This window comes from Nesoenas mayeri (assembly GCF_963082525.1).
Source record: "Nesoenas mayeri genome assembly, contig: SCAFFOLD_166, whole genome shotgun sequence".
Taxonomy (NCBI): Eukaryota; Metazoa; Chordata; class Aves; order Columbiformes; family Columbidae; genus Nesoenas; species Nesoenas mayeri.
This window is the reverse complement of record NW_027660002.1, coordinates 22,417-47,668: the sequence shown is the minus strand read 5'-3', so window position 1 is coordinate 47,668 and position 25,252 is coordinate 22,417. Positions and strand designations below refer to the sequence as shown.

At 56.7% G+C, this 25,252-nt stretch overlaps 1 protein-coding gene across 1 annotated transcript; it reads right to left on the bottom strand.

Annotated features, from left to right (window-relative positions):
* Window positions 1-2,965: 2,965 nt before the first annotated feature.
* On the bottom strand, window positions 2,966-23,520 carry PFAS (phosphoribosylformylglycinamidine synthase; the record flags this gene model as incomplete). Its single annotated transcript, XM_080364523.1, has 11 exons — window positions 2,966-3,039; window positions 7,730-7,858; window positions 9,300-9,431; window positions 10,911-11,039; window positions 11,122-11,246; window positions 12,639-12,779; window positions 14,221-14,326; window positions 16,604-16,790; window positions 19,186-19,291; window positions 21,729-21,867; window positions 23,370-23,520. Coding segments are annotated over 11 exons (1,419 nt in total), but the record flags the coding sequence as incomplete, so codon positions are not given.
* Window positions 23,521-25,252: the final 1,732 nt, after the last annotated feature.

Genomic DNA, 25,252 nt, shown 5'->3' with positions numbered 1-25,252 from the left:
CAAATTCCCCCAAAATTCCCCCCCAAATTTTCCCCAAATATTCCCCCAAAATTTTCCCAAAATTCCCCCAAATTCCACAAAATTGCCCCAAAATTCCCCCAAATTTCCCACAAACATCCCCAAAATTTGCCCCCCAAATTTCCCAAAAATTCCCCCAAATTCCCCCAAATTTCCCCCCCCAAATCCCCCACAAAATCCCCAAAATTCCCCCAAAATTCCCCCCAAAATTCCCCCCCAAATTTCCCTCAAATTCCCCAAAATTTCCCCCAAATCCCCCCAAATTTCCCTCAAATTCCCCCCAAAATTCACCCCAAAACTCCCCCCAATATTCCCTCAAAATTTTCCCAAAATTCCCCCAAATTCCACAAAATTTCCACCCAAATTTTCCCCCAAAATCCCCCAAAATTCCCCCCCAAATTTTCCCTCAAATTCCCTCAAAATTCCCCCCAAAATCTCCCAAATTTCCCCCCCAAATTCCCCCAAATTTCCCCCCAAAATTCCCCCCAAATTTCCCCCCAAAATTTCCCCAAATATCCCCCAAAATTCTCCCCCAAATTTCCCCCAAATTCCCCCAATTTTCCCCCAAATTCCACAAAATTTCCACCCAAATTTCCACAAAATTCCACAAAATTTCCACCGAAATTTCCCCCCCCAAAATTCCCCCAAATTTCCCCCCAAAATCCCCCCAAATTCCCCCAAATTCCCCCCAAAATCCCCCAAATTTCCCTCAAATTCCCCCAAAATTCACCCAAATTTCCCTCAAATTCCCCCAAAATTCACACCCAAAATTCCCCCCAAATTTCCCCCAAATATTCCCCCAAAATTTTCCCAAAATTCCCCCAAATTCCACAAAATTGCCCCAAAATTCCCCCCAAATTTCCACAAACATCCCCAAAATTTGCCCCCAAATTTCCCAAAATTCCCCCAAAATTCCCCCAAATTCCCCCAAATTTCCCCCCAAATCCCCCAAAATCCCCAAAATTCCCCCAAAATTCCCCCCAAATTTCCCTCAAATTCCCCAAAATTTCCCCCAAATCCCCCAAATTTCCCTCAATTCCCCCAAAATTCACTCCGAAAATTCCCCTCAAATTTCCCTCAAATTCCACAAATTCCCCCCAAAATCCCCCAAATTTCCCTCAAATTCCCCCAAAATTCACCCCAAAACTCCCCCCAATATTCCCCCAAAATTTCCCCAAAATTCCCCCAAATTCCACAAAATTTCCACCCAAATTTCCCCCCAAATCCCCCAAAATTCCCCCCAAATTTCCCTCAAATCCTTAAAATTTCCCCCAAAATCTCCCAAATTTCCCCCCAAATTCCCCCAAATTTCCACCCAAAATTTCCCCCAAATTTCCCCCCAAAATTCCCCCAAATATCCCCCAAAATTCCCCCCAAATTCCCCCAATTTTCCCCCAAATTTCCACAAAATTTCCACCCAAATTTCCACAAAATTCCACAAAATTTCCACCGAAATTTCCCCCAAATTTCCCCCCCAAAATTCCCCCAAAATTTCCCCCCCAAAATCCCTCAAATTCCCCCCAAATTCCCCCCAAAATCATCCCCCAAATTTCCCTCAAATTCCCCAAAATTCACCCCAAATTTCCCTCAAATTCCCCCAAAATTCCCCCCAAATTTCCCCCAAATATTCCCCCAAAATTTCCCAAAATTCCCCCAAATTCCACAAAATTGCCCCAAAATTCCCCCCAAATTTCCCACAAACATCCCAAAATTTGCCCCCAAATTTCCCAAAATTCCCCCAAAATTCCCCCAAAATTCCCCCCCAAATCCCCCAAAATCCCCAAAATTCCCCAAAATTCCCCCCAAATTTCCCTCAAATTCCCCAAAATTTCCCCCAAATCCCCCAAATTTCCCTCAAAATTCCCCCAAAATTCACCCCAAAACTCCCCCCAATATTCCCTCAAAATTTTCCCAAAATTCCCCCAAATTCCACAAAATTTCCACCCAAATTTCCCCCAAAATCCCCCAAAATTCCCCCCAAATTTCCTCAAATTCCCTCAAAATTCCCCCCAAAATCTCCCAAATTTCCCCCCAAATTCCCCCAAAATTTCCCCAAAATTTCCCCCCAAATCCCCCCAAATTTCTCCCCAAAATCCCCCCAATTTTCACCCCAAAATTCCCCCAAATTTCCCACAAATCCCCCCAAAATCCCCAAAATCCCCCCAAATCCCCCAAATTTCTCCCCAAAATCCCCACAATTTTCACCCCAAAATTTCACCCCAAATTCCCAATTTTCACCCCAAAATTCCCCCAAATTTCCCCCCAAAATTCCCCAAAATTTTCCCAAAATTCCCCCAAATTCCACAAAATTTCCACCCAAATTTTCCCCCAAAATTCCCCAAAATCCCCCCAAATTCCCCCCAAATTTCCTCAAATCCCCAAAATTCCCCCAAATATCCCCCAAATTCTCCCAAAATTCCCCCAAAATTCCCCCAAAATTCCCCCCAAAATTCCCCAAAATTCCCCAAATTTCCCCCAAAATTCCCCAAAATCCCCCAAAATTCCCCCAAATTTCCCCCCAAAAATCCCCCAAATTTCCCCCCAAATCCCCCAAATTCCCCCAAAATTCCCCAAAATTCCCCCCAATTTTTCTTCCCAAAATTCCCCCAAATTTCCCCAAAATTCCCCCAATTTTCACCCCAATTTTCACCCCAATTTCCCCCAAAAATCCCCCAAATTTTCCCCAAAATTCCCCCAAAAATCCTCCCCAATTTCCCCAAAATTCCCCCCAAAATCCCCCAAAATTCCCCAAAATTCCCCCAAATTTCCCCCAAATTTCACCCCAAAATTCCCCCCAAAATTCCCCCAAATTTCCCCCCAAAATCCTCCAAAATTCCCCCAAATTTCCCCCAAAATCCCCCAAAAATCCCCAAAATTCCCCCCAAAATCCCCCAAATTTACGCTATTTTGGGGGGTGTCATATTTTGGGGACCCCCTCCCCAATTACCTGGATGGACGAGGCCGCCCCTCCCCCCACGCCGATGCGGTACACGGGGCCCCCCAACTTCACCACCAGCATCCCTGGGGACACCCCAAAAATGGGGGTCAAGATTTGGGGGTTCAGGGTGATATTAGAGGTTCATGGGGGGGATTTGGGGGTTCAAGGGGATATTGGGGTGTCGGGGGGGATTTGTGGGTTCAGGGGGGATTTGGGGGTTCAGGGGGGTCCTGGGGGGATTTGGGGGTTCAAGGGGATATTGGGGTGTCAGGGGGGATTTGGGGATTCAGGGGGGATTTGGGGGTTCAGGGGAGGATTTGGGGGTTCAAGGGGATATTGGGGTGTCAGGGGGGATTTGGGGGTCCCAGGAGGATTTGGGGGTTCAGGGGGGTCCTGGGGGGGGGAATTGGGGGTTCAGGGGGGATTTGGGGGTTTATGGGGGGATTTGGGGGTTCAAGGGGATATTGAGGTGTCAGGGGGGGATTTGGGGGTCCTGGGGGGGATTTGGGGGTTCAAGGGGATATTGGGGTGTCAGGGGGGGATTTGGGGGTTCATGGGTGGGATTTGGGGGTCCCAGGAGGATTTGGGGTTCAGGGGGGTCCTGGGGGGGATTTGGGGGTTCAGGGGGGATTTGGGGGTTCATGGGGTTCCTATGGGGTAATTGGGGGTTCAGGGGGAAATTGGGGTGTCAGGGGGGGATTTGGGGGTTCAGGGGGGATTTGGGGGTTCAGGGGGTTTCTATGGGGTAATTGGGGGTTCAGGGGGATATTGGGGTCCTGGGGGGGATATTGGGGTGTCAGGGGGGATTTAAGGGTTCTGGGGGGGATTTGGGGGTTCATGGGTATATTGGGGTGTCAGAGGGGGATTTGGGGGTTCAGGGGTATATTGGGGTGTCAGGAGGGGCATTTGGGGGTCATTGGGGGATTTGGGGGGTTCAAGGGGATATTGGGGTGTCAGGGGGGATTTGGGGGTTCAGGGGGGGATTTGGGGGTTCAGGGGGATATTGGGGGTTCAGGGGGATATTGGGGTGTCAGGAGGGATTTGGGGGTCCCAGGATGATTTGGGGGTTCAGGGGGGTCCTGGAGGGGATTTGGGGGTTCAGGGGGGATTTGGGGGTTCAGGGGGTTCCTATGGGGTAATTGGGGGTTCAGGGGGATATTGGGGTCCTGGGGGGGATATTGGGGTTCAGGGGGGATTTGGGGGTTCAGGAGGGATTTGGGGGTTCAAGGGGATATTGGGGTGTCAGGGGGGGATTTGGGGATTCGGGGGGGGATTTGGGGGTTCAGGGGAGGATTTGGGGGTTCAAGGGGATATTGGGGTGTTGGGGGGGGATTTGGGGGTTCAAGGAGTATTTGGGGGTCCCAGGATGATTTGGGGGTTCAGGGGGGTCCTGGGGGGTATTTGGGGGTTCAAGGGGATATTGGGGGTTCATGGGGAATATTGGGGTGTTGGGGGGGATTTGGGGGGTCCCAGGAGGATTTGGGGGTTCATGGGGGGATTTGGGGGTTCAAGGGGATATTGAGGTGTCAGGGGGGATTTGGGGGTCCCAGGAGGATTTGGGGGTTCAGGGGGGTCCTGGGGGGTGATTTGGGGGTTCAAGGGGGGATTTGGGGGTTCAGGGGGATATTGGGGGTTCATGGGGAATATTGGGGTGTCAGGGGGGATTTGGGGGTTCCTATGGGTTCTATGGAGTTCTATGGGTTCCTATGGGTTCCTATGAGGTCTTATGGGTTCCTATGGGTTTCTAGGGGGTTCTATGGGGTTCTATGGGTTCCTATGGAGTTCTATGGGTCTCTATGGCTTCCAATGGGGTTCTGTGGGTTCCAATGGGGTTCTATGGGTCCCTATGGAGTTCTATGGGTCCCTATGGGTTCCTACGGGGTTCTATGGGTTCCTATGTGTTCCTATGGGTTCTATGGAGTTCTGTGGGTTCCTATGGGTTCCTATGGGTCCCTATGTGTTCCTATGGGTTCTCTGCAGTTCTATGGGTTCCTATGGGTTCTATGAGTTCCAATGGAGTTCTATGGGTTCCTATGGGGTTCTATGGAGTTCTATGGGTTCCTATGAGGTCTTATGGGTTCCTATGGGTTCCAATGGGGTTCTATGGGTCCCTATGGAGTTCTATGGGGTTATATGGATCCCTATGGGTTCTATGGGTCCCTATGGGTTTCTATGGGGTTCTATGGGTCCCTATGGGTCCCTATGTGTTCCATGGAGTTCTATGGGTTCCTATGTGTTCCTATGGGTTCTATGGAGTTCTATGGGTTCCTATGTGTTCTATGGAGTTCTATGGGTTCCTATGAGGTCTTATGGGTCCCTATGGCTTCCTATGGGGTTCTATGGGTTCTATGGAATTCTATGGGGGTTTTGAGGTCCCTATGGGATTCTATGGAGTTCTCTGGGTTCCTATGTGTTCCTATGGGTTCTATGGAGTTCTATGGATCCCTATGGGTTCTATGAGTTCCAATGGGGTTCTATGGGTTCCTATGTGTTCCTATGTGTTCCTATGGGTTCTATGGAGTTCTATGGGTTCCTATGGGTTCCTATGAGGTCTTATGGGTTCCTATGAGGTCTTATGGGTTCCTATCAGTTCCTATGGGGTTCTATGGGTTCCTATGGGTTCTATGGAGTTCTATGGGTCCCTATGGGGTTCTATGGGTTCTGTGGAGTTCTATGGGGTTCTCTGGGTTCCTATGCGTTCCTATGGGTTCTATGGAGTTCTATGGGTTCTATGGGGTTCTATGGGTTCTATGAGTTCCTATGGAGTTCTATGGGTTCCTATGAGGTCTTATGGGTTCCTATGAGTTCCTATGGGGTTCTATGGGTTCCAATGGGGTTCTATGGGTTCCTATGGGTCCTATGGGGTTTTGGCGTCGCTATGGGGTTCTATGGGTTCCTATGGGTCCCTATGGGTTCCTATGGGTTCTGTGGAGTTCTATGCGTTCCTATAGGTTCTGTGGAGTTCTATGGGTTCCTATGAGGTCTTATGGGTTCCTATGGGTTTCTAGGGGGTTCTATGGATTCTATGGATTCCTATGGGTTCTATGGAGTTCTATGGGTTCCTATGAGGTCTTATGGGTCCCTATGGATCCCTATGGGTTCTATGGGTCCCTATGGAGTTCTATGGGGTTCTATGGATCCCTATGGGTTCTATGGGTCCCTATGAAGTTCTATGGGTCCCTATGGAGTTCTATGGGTTTCTATGGATCCCTATGGGTTCTATGGGTCCCTATGGGTCCCATGGGGTCTCACCGGGCCGCGGTGGCTCCTTGCGCACGTGCTGCTGGTCGATGGTGCCTATGAGGTTCTATGGGTTCCTATGTGTTCCAATGGGGTTCTATGGGTCCCTATGGAGTTCTATGGGGTTCTCTGAGTCCCTATGGGTTCTATGGAGTTCTATGGGTTCCTATGGGTTCTATGGATTCCTATGGGTTCTATGAGTTCCAATGGGGTTCTATGAGTTCCAATGGGGTTCTATGGGTTCCTATGGGTTCCAATGGGGTTCTATGGGTCCCTATGGGTTCCAATGGGGTTCTATGGGTCCCTATGGCTTCCAATGGGTTTCTATGGGTTCTTATGGGTTCCTATGGGGTTTTATCAGTTCCTATGGCTTCCAATGGGGTTCTATGGGTTCCTATGGGGTTTTATCGGTTCCTATGGCTTCCAATGGGGTTCTATGGGTTCCTATGGGTTCCAATGGGGTTCTATGGGTCCCTATGGCTTCCAATGGGATTCTATGGATTCCTATGTGTTCCTATGGGTTCTATGGAGTTCTATGGGCTCGTATGAGGTCTTATGGGTTCTATGGAGTTCTATGGATTCCTATGGGTTCTATGAGTTCCAATGGGGTTCTATGGGTTCCTATGTGTTCCTATGTGTTCCTATGGGTTCTATGGAGTTCTATGGGTTCCTATGGGTTCCTATGAGGTCTTATGGGTTCCTATGAGGTCTTATGGGTTCCTATCAGTTCCTATGGGGTTCTATGGGTTCCTATGGGTTCTATGGAGTTCTATGGGTCCCTATGGGGTTCTATGGGTTCTGTGGAGTTCTATGGAGTTCTCTGGGTTCCTATGTGTTCCTATGGGTTCTATGGAGTTCTATGGATTCCTATGGGTTCTATGAGTTCCAATGGGGTTCTATGGGTTCCTATGGGTTCCTATGAGGTCTTATGGGTTCCTATCAGTTCCTATGGGGTTCTATGGGTTCCTATGGGTTCTATGGAGTTCCATGGGTCCCTATGGGGTTCTATGGGTTCTGTGGAGTTCTATGGGGTTCTATGGGTTCCTATGTGTTCCTATGGGTTCTATGGAGTTCTCTGAGTTCCTATTTGTTCCTATGGGTTCTATGGAGTTCTCTGGGTTCCTATGGGTTCTATGGAGTTCTACGGGTTCCTGTGGGTTCCTATGGGTTCCTATGAGGTCTTATGTGTTCATATGGGTTTCTAGGGGGTTCTATAGGGTTCTATGGAGTTGTGTGGGTTCCTATGGGGTTCTATGGGTTCCTATGAGTTCCTATGGGGTTCTATGGATCCCTATGGGGTCCTATGGGATTCTATGGAGTTCTATGGGTTCCTATGTGTTCCTATGTGTTCCTATGGGTTCTATGGAATTCTATGGGGGCTTTGGGGTCCCTATGGGTTCCAATGGGGTTCTATGAGTCCCTATGGGTTCCTATGGGGTTTTATTGGTTCCTATGGGTTCCAATGGGGTTCTATGAGTCCCTATGGATTCCAATGGGGTTCTGTGGGTCCCTATGTGTCCCATGGGGTCTCACCGGGCCGCGGCGGCTCCTTGCGCACGTGCCGCTGGTCGATGGCGCCGACGCCGCCGCTGAACATGATGGGCTTGAGCCACTCGCGGCGCCGGCCGCACGGCGTCACCTGCCCGAAGGAGCGCGCGAAGCCTGGGGACACAGCACCCGTGTCACCCATGTCACCCGGGGCACCCATAGGGGACAACGGGCACCCTGGGGTGGCCACGGGGGCTTGGGGGACCCATCGGGAAGGGGTCAAGTGGGTTTGGGGTCCTCAAGGGCATTGGGGGGCACCAAAAGGGTCAATAAGTGTCCCCAAGAGTCCACAAGGCCATTGGGTGTCACCAAGAGTCCCCAAGGCAATTGGGTGTCCCCAATGGTCCCCAAGAGTCCCCAAGAGTCCTCAAGGCCATTGGGTGTCACCAAGAGCTTTGGTGTCACCAAGAGGGTCCCTAAATGTCCCCGAGAGCTTTGGGTGTCCCCAAGAGTCCCCAAGAGTCCTCAATGCCATTGGGTGTCCCCAAGAGACCCAAGGCCATTGGGTGTCACCAAGAGCTTTGGGTGTCACCAAGAGGGTCCCTAAATGTCCCCATAGCCATAGGGTGTCCCCAAGAGTCCCCAAGAGTCCCCAAGGCCATTGGGTGTCCCCAAGAGCTTTGGGTGTCACCAAGAGGGTCCCCAAGAGTCCCCAAGGCCATTGGGTGTCCCCAAGAGCTTTGGGTGTCACCAAGAGGGTCCCTAAATGTCCCCAAGAGCTTTGGGTGTCCCCAAGAGACCCCAAGAGTCCTCAAGGCCATTGGGTGTCCCCAAGGCCATTGGGTGTCACCAAGAGTCCCCAAGAGTCCCCAAGAGTCCTCAAGGTCATTGGGTGTCCCCAAGAGCTTTGGGTGTCACCAAGAGACCCCAAGAGTCCTCAAGGCCATTGGGTGTCACCAAGAGGGTCCCCAAGAGTCCTCAAGGCCATTGGGTGTCCCCAAGAGCTTTGGGTGTCACCAAGAGTGTCCCCAAGAGTCCTCAATGCCATTGGGTGTCCCCAAGAGTCCCCAAGAGTCCCCAAGGCCAGTGGGTGTCACCAAGAGCTTTGGGTGTCACCAAGAGGGTCCCTAAATGTCCCCAAGACCTTTGGGTGTCCCCAAGAGTCCCCAAGAGTCCCCAAGGCCATTGGGTGTCCCCAAGTGTCCCCAAGAGCCCCCAAGGTGTCCCCAAGGCCATTGAGTGTCCCCAAGACCTTTGGGTGTCCCCAAGAGGGTCCCCAAAGGACCCCAAGAGTCCCCAAGTCCATTGGGTGTCACCAAGAGACCCCAAGAGTCCTCAATGCCATTGGGTGTCCCCAAGAGTCCCCAAGGCCATTGGGTGTCCCCAAGACCTTTGGGTGTCCCCAAGTGTCCCCAAGACCCCCCAAGGTGTCCCCAAGGCCACTGGGTGTCCCCAAGACCTTTGGGTGTCCCCAAGAGTATCCCCAAACCTCCCCAAGCCTCCCCAATCCCATAGGGAACCCCCAAAGGTCCCCAAAACCCCAAATCTCTTTGGTCACCCCCTCAAAAACGTCCCCCCCAAAATGTCCCCCCCAAAATGTCCCCAATGTCCTCACCGGCCACCAGGGGCTCCCCAAATTTGTTGCCGTAGTCGCTGGCGCCGTCACTGGCACCAATGGCGACTTCCAGGGGGCGCGCGAAGGTTTTGGGGTACGGCAGAGTCGCGTCCTCCCAGGGCAGCTCGTAACCTGGGGGGGGACCCCAAGATTTGGGGGGGGGGGGTGTTAGAGAGATTTGGGGGTTCACAAGGTTTCGGGGGGTCCCTGTAGGTTTTGGGGTCCCCAGGAGGTTTGGGGAGATGTTGGGGGGTTCATGGGGGGAATTTGGGGTCCCATTGGGTTTTGGGGTCCCTGGGTGGGAATTTGGGGTCCAATTGGGTTTTGGGGTCCCATTGGATTTTGGAGTCCCCAGGAGGTTTGGGGAGATGTTGGGGGGTCCTTGGGGGGAATTTGGGGCCCCATTGGGTTTTGGGGTCCCATTGGGTTTTGGGGTCCCTGGGTGGGAATTTGGGCTCCCATTGGGTTTTGGGGTCCCATTGGGTTCTGGGGTCCCTGGGTGGGAATTTGGGGTCCCATTGGGTTTTGAGGTCCCCTGTAGGTTTTGGGGTCCCCTGTAGGTTCCCATAGGTGGGGGGACCCCAAGTTTGGGGGGAAATGGGGAGATTTGGGGGTTCACAAGGTTTCGGGGGGTCCCATTGGGTTTTGGGGTCCCATTGAGTTTTGGGGTCCCTGGGTGGGAATTTGGGGTCCCATTGGGTTTTTGGGTCCCATTGGGTTTTGGGGTCCCTGGGTGGGAATTTGGGGTCCCATTGGGTTTTAGGGTCCCATTGGGTTTTGGGGTCCCTGGGTGGGAATTTGGGGTCCCATTGGGTTTTGGGGTCCCATTGGGTTTTGGGGTCCCTGGGTGGGAATTTGAGGTCCCATTGAGTTTTGGGGTGCCCAGGAGCTTTGGGGAGATATTGGGGTGTCCCTGGGTGGGAATTTGGGGTCTCATTGGGTTTTGGGGTCCCATTGGGTTCTGGGATCCCTGGGTGGGAATTTGGGGTCCCATTGAGTTTTGGGGTCCCCTGTAGGTTTTGGGGTGCCCAGGAGGTTTGTGGAGATATTGGGGTGTCCCTGGGTAGGAATTTGGGGTCCCATTGAGTTTCATGGTCCCGTTGGGTTGTGGCATCTCCAGGAGCTTTGGGACAACTTGGGGTCTCCAGGGTGAATTTGGGGGTGAATTTAAGGCAATTTTGGGGTCCTATTGGGTTTTGGGGTCTCTGGGGAACTTTGAGGGTCCACAGGAGGTTTGGGGAGATATTGGGGTGTCCCTGGGTAGGAATTTGGGGTCCCATTGAGTTTCATGGTCCCGTTGAGTTTTGGCATCTCCAGGAGCTTTGGGACAACTTGGGGTCTCCCGGGTGAATTTTGGGGTGAATTTAAGGCAATTTTGGGGTCCCATTGGGTTTTGGGGTCCCCAAGAGCTTTGGGAAGATATTGGGGTGTCCCCTGGGTGGGAATTTGGGGTCCCATTGAGTTACATGGTCCCGTTGGGTTGTGGCATCTCCAGGAGCTTTGGGACAACTTGGGGTCTCCAGGGTGAATTTTGGGGTGAATTTAAGGCAATTTTGGGGTCCCATTGGGTTTTGGGGTCCCACCCAGGGGTATATTTGGGGGTCCCCTCACCGGGCAGCAGCAGTTGACCGAAACTGTACCCCGCGGTGCCGGCGATGACGTGGGCGCCGCGACCGGCGCATTGGACGTCACGGATGCGCCCGCCCGTCCCGGTGGTGGCGCCGGCGAATGGGGCGACGGCTACAAGGGGAGGGGGGCGTGGTCTCGTTAGGACACGCCCACCCATTGGCCACGCCCATAGCCCCGCCCATTCGGCACCCACCGGTGGGGAAGTTGTGGGTCTCGGCGGTGAAGGTGACGTGGCGGGTGGAGGTGACGGGGACCATGGGGCTGGGTTGAGTGGGGTCGCGGGGGCACAAGGTGGTGATGGTGACACCGCGGATGGCGCTGGGGGGGACAATGGGGGTTAAGGGGGGTGATGGCACCACCAGATCTCTATGGGATGGTCGCCTATGGGTGGTGGCATCACCCAAAGTCAATGGTGTGGTCAATGGGGGTGGTGGCATCACCCAAAGTCAATGGCATGGTCACCCATGGGTGATGTCACCACCCAATGTCTATGTTATGGTCAATGGGGGTGGTGGCATCACCCAAAGTCAATGTCATGGTCAACTGGGGTTGGTGGCATCACCCAAACTTCATGTCATGGTCACCCATGGGTGACAGAACCACCCAATGTCTATGTCATGGTCAACTAGGGTTGGTGGCACCATCTGAAGTTCATGTCATGGTCACCCATGGGTGGTGGCATCACCCAAACTCAATGGCATGGTCACCCATGGGTGGTGGCATCACCCAAAGTTCATGTCATGGTCAATGGGGTTGGTGGCATCATCCAAACTCAATGTCATGGTCAATGGGGTTGGTGGCATCACCCAGTGTCAATGTCATGGTCAACTGGGGTTGGTGGCATCTCCCAAACTCAATGTCATAGTCACCCATGGGTGGTGGCACCACCCAATGTCTATGTCATGGTCAATGGGGTTGGTGGCATCATCCAAACTCAATGGCATGGTCAATGGGAGTGGTGGTATCACCCAAAGTTCATGTCATAGTCACCCATGGGTGGTGGCATCACCCAAACTCAATGGCATGGTCAATGGGGGTGGTGGCATCATCCAAACTCAATGTCATGGTCAACTGGTGTTGGTGGCATCACCCAATGTCTATGTTATGGTCACCCATGGGTGGTGGCATCACCCAAACTCAATGTCATGGTCAATGGGGGTGGTGGCGTCACTCAGACTCAATGTTATGGTCAATGGGGGTGGTGGCATCACCCAAAGTCAATGTCAGGGGTAACTGGGGTTGGTGGCATCACCCAAACTCAATGTCATGGTCAATGGGGTTGGTGGCATCATCCCAACTTCATGTCATGGTCAATGGGGTTGGTGGCATCACCCAAACTCTATGTCATGGTCAATGGGGTTGGTGGCATCACCCAAACTCAATGTCATGGTCAATAGGGTTGGTGGCATCACCCAAACTCAATGTCATGGTCAATGGGGGTGGTGGCATCACCCAATGTCTATGTCATGGTCACCCATGGGTGGTGGCATCACCCAAACTTCATGTCATGGTCAATGGAGGTGGTGGCATCACCCAGACTCAATGGCATGGTCACCCATGGGTGGTGGCATGACCAAAACTCAATGTCATGGTCAATAGGGTTGGTGGCATCACCCAAACTCAATGTCATGGTCAATGGGGGTGGTGCCATCACCCAACGTCTACGTCATGGTCACCATGGCCACTCATGGTGGTGTCCCCGGGTGTCACCTGCTGTTGTCACAGAACTTGATGACGTTGTTGGGGTTGGACGAGCGTTGGGTTCCCATGATGCTCTGGAACAGCGTCTGGGGTTCCGCCCGCCCGTCAACCACCAAGCGCCCCTTGAAGAACCAATGGCGGCTGTGCTCGCTGGGACAGGGGACAGGGGACAGGGACGTCAGAGGGACAGGGGGACAGGGGACATGGGGACAGGGGGATATGGGGATATGGGGATATGGGGATATGGGGATATGGGGACATGGGGATATGGGACATGGGGATATGGGACATGGGGACATGGGGATATGGGGACATGGGGACAGGGGGATATGGGGACAGGGGGATATGGGGATATGGGGACATGGGGATATGGGGACATGGGATATGGGGACATGGGGATATGGGGACATGGGGATATGGGATATGGGGACAGAGGGACAGGGGGACATGGGGACAGGGGACATGGGGACATGGGGATATGGGGACATGGGGACATGGGGACATGGGGATATGGGGATGTGGGGATGTGGGATATGGGGATATGGGGATATGGGGACATGGGGATATGGGGACATGGGGATATGGGATATGGGATATGGGGACATGGGGACATGGGGACATGGGGACATGGGGACAGGGGGATATGGGGATATGGGGACATGGGGACATGGGGATATGGGATATGGGGATATGGGGATATGGGGATGTGGGGATATGGGGATATGGGGATATGGGGACATGGGGACATGGGGATATGGGGACATGGGAAAGGGGGACATGGGGATATGGGGATATGGGGATATTGGGGACCCTTGGGGACATTGGGCACCCTTGGGCACACTTGGGCACCCTTGGAAACCCTTGGGGATGCTTGGGGACGTTGGGGACCCTTGGGCACCCTTGGGCACCCTTGGAGACCTTGGGGGCACCTGGGCACCCTTGGGCACCCTTGGAGACTCTTGGGGACCCTTGGGCAACCTTGGGCACCCTTGGGGACCCTTGGGGACGCTTTCCCCATATCCCCATGTCCCCATGTCCCCATATCCCCATGTCCCCATGTCCCCAATGTCCCCACCTCCCCCGCAATTGGGGACGTTGGGGACCCTTGGGGACGATTTGGCACCCTTGGGCACTCTTAGGGGACCCTTGGGGACCCTTGGGGACGTTGGGGAACCCTGGGCACCCTTGGGCACCCTTGGGAACCCTTGGAGACCCTTGGGAACCCTTGGGCACCCTTGGGCACCCTTAGGGCATCCTTGGGCACCCTTGGGGACCCTTGGGCACCCTTGGGCACTCTTAGGGGGCCCTTGGGGACCCTTGGGGACCCTTGGAGACCTTTGTGGACACCTGGGGACCCTTGGGCACCCTTGGGCACCTTTGGGCACCCTTGGGGACGTTGGGGACATCGGGGACGTTGGGGACGTTGGGGATGTTGGGGACGCTTGGGCACCCTTGGAGACTCTTGGGGATGCTCTGGCACCCTTGGGAACCCTTGGGCATCCTTGGGCACCCTTGGGGACCCTTGGGCACCCTTGGGCACTCTTAGGGGGCCCTTGGGGACCCTTGGGGACGTTGGGGACGCGGGGGACACCTGTTGGACTGGGCCAGGTCGAACAGCTCCACCGAGGTGGGGTCCCTCCCGGCCTGGCGGAACAGGCGGCTGTAGAACTGCAGGTCCCAGGGGTCGAACGCCAGACCTGGGACAGGGGACACGGGGACAGTGTGGGACACCCCCCATGAGCCCATGTCCCCATGTGCCCATGTGCCCATGTCCCCATGTGCCCATGTCCCCATGTCCCCATATCCCCATATCCCCATGTCCCCCTGTCCCCATGTCCCCATATCCCCATATCCCCATATCCCCATGTCCCCACATCCCCATATCCCCATGTCCCCATATCCCCCTGTCCCCATATCCCCCTGTCCCCCTGTCCCCATGTCCCTATGTCCCCATGTCCCCATATCTCCCTGTCCCCATGTCCCCATATCCCCATACCCCCATGTCCCCATGTCCCCATGTCCCCATATCCCCATATCCCCATGTCCCCATATCCCCCTGTCCCCATATCCCCATATCCCCATATCCCCCATAACCCCATATCCCCATATCCCCATATCCCCATATCCCCCATAACCCCATATCCCCATGTCCCCATGTCCCCATGTCCCCATATCCCCCATATCCCCATATCCCCATGTCCCCATGTCCCCATATCCCCCATATCCCCATATCCCCCTGTCCCCCTGTCCCCATGTCCCCATATCCCCATGTCCCCATGTCCCCACATCCCCATATCCCATGTCCCCATATCCCCTTGTCCCCATGTCCCCATGTCCCCATATCCCCATATCCCCATGTCCCCATATCCCCCTGTCCCCATATCCCCCTGTCCCCATGTCCCCATATCCCTCATATCCCCATATCCCCATGTCCCCATGTCCCATGTCCCCATGTCCCCATATCCCCATATCCCCATGTTCCCACATCCCCATATCCCATGTCCCCATATCCCCTTGTCCCCATGTCCCCATGTCCCCATATCCCCATGTCCCCCTGTCCCCATGTCCCCCTGTCCCCATGTCCCCATATCCCCATGTCCCCATGTCCCCATATCTCCCTGTCCCCATGTCCCCATATCCCCATATCCCCATATCCCCATGTCCCCATATCCCCTTGTCCCCATGTCCCCATGTCCCCATATCCCCATATCCCATGTCCCCATGTCCCCATATCCCCATATCCCCATGTCCCCATATCCCCCTGTCCCCATATCCCCCTGTCCCCATATCCCCCTGTCCCCCTGTCCCCATATCCCCATATCCCCCATATCCCCATATCCCCATGTCCCCATGTCCCCATGTCCCCATATCCCCCATATCCCCATATCCCCCTGTCCCCCTGTCCCCATGTCCCCATATCCCCATGTCCCCATGTCCCCACATCCCCATATCCCATGTCCCCACATCCCCATATCCCCATGTCCCCATATCCCCATATCCCCATGTCCCCATATCCCCCTGTCCCCATGTCCCCATATCCCCCATATCCCCATATCCCCATGTCCCCATGTCCCATGTCCCCATGTCCCCATATCCCCATATCCCCATATCCCCATGTTCCCACATCCCCATATCCCATGTCCCCATATCCCCTTGTCCCCATGTCCCCATGTCCCCATATCCCCATGTCCCCCTGTCCCCATGTCCCCATGTCCCCATGTCCCCATATCCCCATGTCCCCATATCCCCCTGTCCCCATATCCCCCTGTCCCCCTGTCCCCATATCCCCATATCTCCATGTCCCCATATCCCCATGTCCCCATATTCCCATATCCCATATCCCCATATCCCCATGTCCCCATATCCCCATGTCCTCATGTCCTCATATCCCCATATCCCCATATCCCCATATCCCCCTGTCCCCATGTCCCCATATCCCCATATCCCATGTCCCCATATCCCATATCCCCATGTCCCCATATCCCCTGTCCCCATATTCCATGTCCCCATATCCCATATCCCCATATCCCCCTGTCACTCTGTCCCCATATCCCATGACTCCATATCCCATATCCCCATGTCCCTATGTCCCCATATCCCCCCAATGTCCCCATGTCCCTATGTTCTCTGTCCCCATGTCCCCCTGTCCCCCCATATCCCATATCCCCATACCCCATATCCCCATGTCCCCCTGTCCCCATATCCCCATGTCCCCATGTCCCTCTTTCCCCATGTCCCCATATCCCATATCCCCATATCCCCATGTCCCCATATCCCCCTGTCCCCCTGTCCCCATATCCCCATATCCCCATATCCCATATCCCCATATCCTCATATCCCCATATCCCCATGTCCCCATGTCCCCATATCCCATATCCCCATATCCCATATCCCCATATCCTCATATCCCCATATCCCCATGTCCCCATGTCCCCACCCCCCCGCATTGTCCCCATGTCCCCATGTCCCCTCACCCAGCTCCCGATTGGCCTCCTCCAGCGCCTCCTCCCCCCTGCCCATGACGTCGATGACGGTGACGGGGACGGGGGACACGGGGACATCGAAGGTGACAAGTGGCTCCGGGTACAGCTGCTCCGTCACCGGGTCGCTCAGCACCCTGCTCAGCGCCACCCGCGCCCCCGCCGGGGGGGGACCCGAGAACTGGGGACATGGGGACACGGGCACCGTCACCCCCCAGGTGGGGACAGGGGGATGTGGGGACATGGGGATATGGGGATATCGGGATATGGGGACATGGGGATATGGGGATATGGGATATGGGGATATGGGGATATGGGGACATGGGGATATGGGGATATGGGGACAGGGGGATATGGGGACATGGGGACATGGGGATATGGGGACATGGGGATATGGGGATATGGGGATATGGGGTATGGGGATATGGGGATATGGGGACATGGGGACATGGGGATATGGGGACATGGGATATGGGGACAGGGGGATATGGGGACATGGGGAAAGGGGGACATGGGGATATGGGGACATGGGGATATGGGGACATGGGGACATGGGGGATATGGGGACATGGGGACATGGGGATATGGGGATATGGGGACATGGGGAAAGGGGGACATGGGGATATGGGGATATGGGGACATGGGGATATGGGGACATGGGGATATGGGATATGGGGATATGGGATATGGGGACATGGGGACATGGGGACATGGGGATATGGGGACATGGGGACATGGGGGATATGGGGACATGGGGACATGGGGATATGGGGACATGGGGACATGGGGAAAGGGGGACATGGGGATATGGGGACATGGGGATATGGGGACATGGGGACATGGGGGATATGGGGACATGGGGACATGGGGATATGGGGATATGGGGACATGGGGAAAGGGGGACATGGGGATATGGGATATGGGGACATGGGGACATGGGGACATGGGGATATGGGGATATGGGGACATGGGGATATGGGATATGGGGATATTGGGACATGGGGATATGGGATATGGGGACATCGGACATGAGGACATGGGGATATGGGGATATGGGGATATGGGGACATGGGGATATGGGGACATGGGGACATGGGGATATGGGGATGTGGGATATGGGGACATGGGGACATGGGGACATGGGGACATGGGGACATGGGGATATGGGGATATGAGGATATTGGGACATGGGGACAGGGAGACATGGGGACAGGGGGACTTGGGGACAGGGGGACACCAGGGACATGGGGACACCAGGAACATGGGGACACCCAAGGAGAGTTGGGGACACCAGGGACATGGGGACACCCATGGACAGTTGGGGACACCAGGGACATGGGGACACCAGGGACATGGGGAAATCGGGGACACCCAAGGACAGCTGGGGACACCAGGGACATGGGGACATCAGGGACATGGGGACACCAGGGACATGGGGAAATCGGGGACACCCAAGGACAGCTGGGGACACCAGGGACATGGGGACATCAGGGACATGGGGACACCAGGGACATGGGGACACCCATGGACAGTTGGGGACATCCAAGGAGAATTGGGGACAACAGGCACATGGGGACACTGGGACATGGGGATATGAGGGGACACAAAGGGACAGGGGGACACCAGGGACAGACAGGGTCAGGGAGTTCTTGGGGACACCAGGACCCCCAGAGACAGTTTGGGACAAGGGGACCCACAGGACAGCCCATGTCCCCATGTCCCCCTGTCCCCATATCCCCCTGTCGCCATGTCCCCATATCACCATGTTCCCCTGTCCCCATATCCCATGTCCCACGTCCCATGTCCCATGTCACCATGTCCCATATCCCCATGTCCCCATATCCCCATATCCCCATATCCCATGTCCCCATGTCCCATGTCCCCATGTCCCCATAACTCCCTGTCCCCATATCCCCATATCCCCATATCCCATATCCCCATATCCCCATGTCCCCATATCCCCATATCCCCATATCCCATATCCCCATGTCCCCATATCCCCATGTCCCCCTGTCCCCATGTCCCCATATCACCATGTCCCCATGTCCCATGTCACCATGTCCCATATCCCCATGTCCCCATATCCCATGTCCCCATATCCCCATATCCCCATGTCCCCCTGTCCCCATGTCCCATGTCCCATGTCCCCATATCCCCATATCCCCATATCCCCATATCCCATATCCCCATATCCCCATGTCCCCATATCCCATATCCCCATATCCCCATATCCCATGTCCCCATATCCCATGTCCCCATATCCCCATATCCCCATGTCCCCATGTCCCATGTCACCATGTCCCATATCCCCATGTCCCCATGTCCCCATATCCCCATGTCCCCCTGTCCCCATATCCCCATATCCCATATCCCCATATCCCCATGTCCCCATATCCCCATATCCCATATCCCCATATCCCCCTGTCCCCATGTCCCCATATCCCATATCCCCATGTCCCCATATCCTCATGTCCCATGTCCCATATCCCCATATCCCTCTGTCCCCATATCCCCATATCCCATGTCCCCATATCCCATATCCCATATCCCATATCCCATGTCCCTGTCCCTGTCACCTCCAGCAGGACCCTGCGGCTCCGTTCCAGTCTCTGCACGGGTTCCAGTCCGGCCGCCCAGCACAGGGACACGGCGTTGGTGGAGGCGGCCGTGGTGACCCCCAGCCTGGGGACACGGCACCCATGGGACCCCCATAGCACCCATGGGACCCCCATGGCACCCATGGGTCCCTCATAGCACCCATGAGATCCCCATGGCACCCACGGGTCCCTCATAGCACCAATGGGACCACCACAGCACCCACGGGTCCCTCATAGCACCCATGGGTCCCTCATAGCACTAATGGGAGCCCCATAGCACCAATGGGACCCCCACAGCACCCACAGGACCGCCATAGCACCCAAGACCCCCCCCATAGCACCCACGGGACCCCCATGGCACCCATGGGACCCCCATGGCACCCACAGGTCCCTCATAGCACCAATGGGACCCCCATGGCACCCATGGGTCCCTCATAGCACTAATGGGACCCCATGGCACCCATGGGTCCCTCATAGCACCAATGGGAGCTCCACGGCACCCACGGGATCCCCATGGCACCCATGGGTCCCCCATAGCACCAATGGGACCCCCACAGCACCCATGGGTCCCTCATAGCACCCATGGGTCCCCCATAGCACCAATGGGAGCCCCATAGCACCCACGGGACCCCCATAGCACCCACAGGACCCCCATGGCACCCATGGGTCCTCCATAGCACCCATGGGATCCCCATGGCACCCATGGGACCCCTAGGGCACCCATGCGTCCCTCATAGCACCCATGGGTCCCTCATAGCACCAATGGGAGCCCCATAGCACCCATGGGACCCCCATGGCACCCACAGGACCCCCATGGCACCCATGGGTCCCTCATAGCACCAATGGGAGCCCCATGGCACCCATGGGACCCCCAGGGCACCCACGGGTCCCTCATAGCACCCATGGGTCCCTCATAGCACCAATGGGAGCCCCACGGCACCCATGGGTCCCTCATGGCACCCACGAGTCCCTCATAGCACCCATGGGTCCCTCACAGCACCAATGGGACCCCCATGGCACCCATGGGTCCCTCACAGCACCAATGGGAGCCCCATAGCACCCACTGGACCCCCATAGCACCCATGGGACCCCCCCATCCATAGAGACTCCCCAGTCCCCCATAGCACCCATAGACCCCCATAATACCCATAGCACCCATAGACCCCCATAGCACCCAAGGTCCCCATAATACCCATAGCACCCATAGCCACCTATAGCACCCAAGGCCACCCCATAGTACCCATGGGACCCCCATAGGAACCCTCTCCCATCCATAGTGACGCCCCACAGCACCCATGGGACCCCCATAGCACCCATGGGACCCCCATAGGGACCCTCTCCCACCCACAGTGACCCCCCCATAGCACCCATGGGACCCCCATAGCACCCATGGGACCCCCATAGGGACCCTCTCCCACCCATAGTGACCCCCCATAGCACCCATAGACCCCCCGTAGCACCCATGGGACCCCCATAGGGACCCTCTCCCACCCACAGTGACCCCCCCATAGCACCCATGGGACCCCCATAGCACCCATGGGACCCCCATAGGGACCCTCTCCCACCCATAGTGACCCCCCATAGCACCCATAGACCCCCCATAGCACCAATGGGACCTCCATAGGGACCCTCTCCCACCCATAGTGACCCCCCCCATAGCACCCATGGGACCCCCATAGCACCCATGGGACCCCCATAGGGACCCTCTCCCACCCACAGTGACCCCCCCATAGCACCCATAGACCCCCCATAGCACCAATGGGACCTCCATAGGGACCCTCTCCCACCCATAGTGACCCCCCCCATAGCACCCATGGGACCCCCATAGCACCCATGGGACCCCCATAGGGACCCTCTCCCACCCATAGTGACCCCCCATAGCACCCATGGGACCCCCATAGCACCCATGGGACCCCCATAGGGACCCTCTCCCACCCACAGTGACCCCTCATAGCACCCATAGACCCCCCATAGCACCAATGGGACCTCCATAGAGACCCTCTCCCACCCATAGTGACCCCCCCCATAGCACCCATGGGACCCCCATAGGGACCCTCTCCCACCCATAGTGACCCCCCCCATAGCACCCATGGGACCTCCATAACACCCATGGGACCCCCATAGGGACCCTCTCCCACCCATAGTGACCCCCCATAGCACCCATAGACCCCCTATAGCACCAATGGGACCTCCATAGGGACCCTCTCCCACCCACAGTGACCCCCCCATAGCACCCATAGACTCCCATAGCACCCATGGGACCCCCATAGGGACCCTCTCCCACCCATAGTGACCCCCCCCATAGCACCCATGGGACCCCCATAACACCCATGGGACCCCCATAGGGACCCTCTCCCACCCACAGTGACTCCCCCATAGCACCCATGGGACCCCCATAGCACCCATGGGACCCCCATAGGGACCCTCTCCCATCCATAGTGACCCCCCATAGCACCCATAGACCCCCCACAGCACCCATGGGACCCCCATAGCACCCATGGGACCCCCATAGCCCCCCTTACCTGGGCCCGATCTCCAGGAGCAGTTGGTGTCCGTGGGGTCTCAGGTGACTTTGGGGGGACACGTCGGCCCCTCCCCCCAACGGGGACCCCAAGAGCCAGCGCAGCACCCGCAGCTGGGGGGGGGTGGGGGGGGCGGGGTCTGCACCCCAAAACACGGCACGGTCGGGGACCCCAAAAACACCCATGTCCCCATGTCACCCACAACCCACCCAGACACCCCAAAACCCACCCAGGGCATCCCCAGGGTCCTAAAACCCACTCAGACACCCCAAAACCCACCCAGGGGATCCCCAGGGTCCTAAAACCCACCCAGACACCCCAAAACCCACCCAGGGGATCCCCAGGGTCCTAAAACCCACCCAGACACCCCAAAACCCACCCAGGGCATCCCCAGGGTCCTAAAACCCACCCAGACACCCCCAAAACCCACCCAGGGGATCCCCAGGGTCCTAAAACCCATCCAGACACCCCCAAAACCCACCCAGGGCATCCCCAGGGTCCTAAAACCCACCCAGACACCCCCAAAACCCACCCAGGGGATCCCCAGGGTCCTAAAACCCACCCAGACACCCCCAAAACCCACCCAGGGGATCCCCAGGGTCCTAAAACCCATCCAGACACCCCAAAACCCACCCAGGGCATCCCCAGGGTCCTAAAACCCACCCAGACACCCCCAAACCCACCCAGGGGATCCCCAGGGTCCTAAAACCCACCCAGACACCCCAAAACCCACCCAGGGGATCCCCAGGGTCCTAAAACCCACCCAGACACCCCAAAACCCACCCAGGGCATCCCCAGGGTCCTAAAACCCACCTAGACACCCCCAAACCCACCCAGAGACCCCAAAACCCACCCAGGGGATCCCCAGGGTCCTAAAACCCACCTGGACACCCCCAAAACCCACCCAGAGACCCCAAAACCCACTCAGGGGATCCCCAGGGTCCTAAAACCCACCCAGAGACCCCAAAACCCACCCAGACACCCCAAAACCCACCCAGGGGTTCCCCAGGGTCCTAAAACCCACCTAGACACCCCAAAACCCACCCAGGGGATCCCCAGGGTCCTAAAACCCACCCGGACACCCCAAAACCCACCCAGAGACCCCAAAACCCACCCAGGGGATCCCCAGGGTCCTAAAACCCACCCAGAGACCCCAAAACCCACCCAGGGGTTCCCCAGGGTCCTAAAACCCACGTCCCCCTGTCCCCATGTCCCCATGTCCCCCAAAACCCACCCAGACACCCCAAAACCCACCCAGAGACCCCAAAACCCACCCAGGGGATCCCCAGGGTCCTAAAACCCACCCAGACACCCCAAAACCCACCCACAGACCCCAAAACCCACCCAGGGCATCCCCAGGGTCCTAAAACCCACCCATGGTAACCCCAGGGTCCTAAAACCCACCCAGGGGATCCCCAGGGTCCTAAAACCCACCCAGGGGATCCCCAGGGTCCTAAAGTCCACCAGTGGTATCCCCAGGGTCCTAAAACCCACCCGTGGTAACCCCAGGGTCCTAAAACCCACGTCTCCCTGTCCCCATATTCCCCCCATTGTCCCCCCAATGTCTTCCCCATTGTCCCCTCAATGTCCCCCCATTGTCCCCCCATTGTCCCCCCATTGTCCCCCCCATTGTCCCCTCACCGTCCCATCCCACGTAGTAACAGATCTCGCAGGTGACACTGGTGACACTCGGCTCCGCTTCCCGCGCCACCCGCAGGGGGGACCCCAAACCCAAAGTTGGGGGGGTCCCCTCGCTCTCGCCCCCCAACACGTAGAAACGAAGCACCTGCATCTGGGGACACCCCCCAAAAACATGGGGACACCCCCAAAAGTGGGGACACACCCCCTTATAACCCAACCCCCCACCAAGACACCCAGATATAGGGACACCCCAAAAGTGGGGACACCCCTGATACCCCCTTAGTCATGAGACCCCAATATTGGGGACACCCCAAAACTGGGGACACCCTTCAACAACCTTCCAGAGACCCCCCCAGACATGGGGACACCCCAAAATTGGGGATACCCCAAAACATGGGGACACCCCCAAAATTGGGGACACCCCTGATACCCCCTTAGTCATGAGACCCCAATATTGGGGACACCCCAAAACTGGGGACACCCCCCTGATAACCCCCCCACACCTCGAGACACCCAGACATGGGGACACCCCAAAAGTGGGGACACCCCAAAACATGGGGACACCCCCAAAAGTGGGGACACCCCTGATATCCCCTTAGTCATGAGACCCCAATATTGGGGACACCCCAAAACTGAGGACACCCCTCAACAACCTTCCAGAGACCCCCCCAGACATGGGGACACCCCAAAATTGGGGATACCCCAAAACATGGGGACACCCCCAAAATTGGGGACACCCCTGATACCCCCTTAGTCATGAGACCCCAATATTGGGGACACCCCAAAACTGGGGACACCCCCCTGATAACCCCCCCACACCTCGAGACACCCAGACATGGGGACATCCCAAAATTGGGGATACCCCAAAACATGGGGACACCCCCAAAATTGGGGACACCCCTGATACCCCCTTAGTCATGAGACCCCAATATTGGGGACACCCCAAAACTGGGGACACCCCTCAACAACCTTCCAGAGACCCCCCCAGACATGGGGACACCCCAAAATTGGGGGTACCCCAAAACATGGGGACACCCCCCCCGACACCCCCAAACCTTGGGGACACCCCAGGGACCCCCCAAAAACATCATAGACCCCCATGGGGACCCCAAAACCCTCTGGGACCCCCAAACTGGGACACCCCCCCCCCCCAACCCCCTGGGACCCCAAAACCCCCCGATTTCCCCCCCCCAAAACACACGTGGCCCCCTATGACGTCACCACCCCCCCCAGCCACGTGCTTCCCCCCCTTATAAATCCCTGGGGGGGGGGTCCCCGCGTGACGTCACGTTACGTCACGCGTGACGTGGGTTGTGCGTGTCCCCCCCCTCCCCCCCCCCCCCCACCCCACGTACCACGCGCCGCTCGGAGCGTCTGAGGCGGCGGCGGCCGCGCGGGGACCCAGGAGTTCGGGGGGTGGCCCCGCCCCCACCAATAAGGAACCCAGGAGTTCGGGGATGGAACTTCTACCCAATAGGGGACCCAGGAGTTCGGGTGATGTCCCTCCCCCCACCCCCCCACCCTCCTCCTCCTCCTCCTCCTCCCCTTTTAGGGGACCCAGGAGTTCGGGTGATGGCCCCGCCCCCACAATAGAGGACCCAGGAATTCGGGAGATCCCCCCCCCCCCCACCCCCCCCATCCAAAATGGGACCCAGGAGTTCGGGTGCGGACCCTCCCCCCAATAGGGGACCCAGGAGTTCGGGAGATGCCCCCCCCCCAATAGGGGACCCAGGAGTGCGGGAGATGCTCCTCCCCCCCCCCCCATCCTTTTAGGGGACCCAGGAGTTCGGGTGATGCCCCCCCCCCAATAGGGGACCCAGGAGTTCGGGTGCAGCCTCTCCCCTCAACAGGGGACCCAGGAGTTCGGGGACCGAGCACCCACA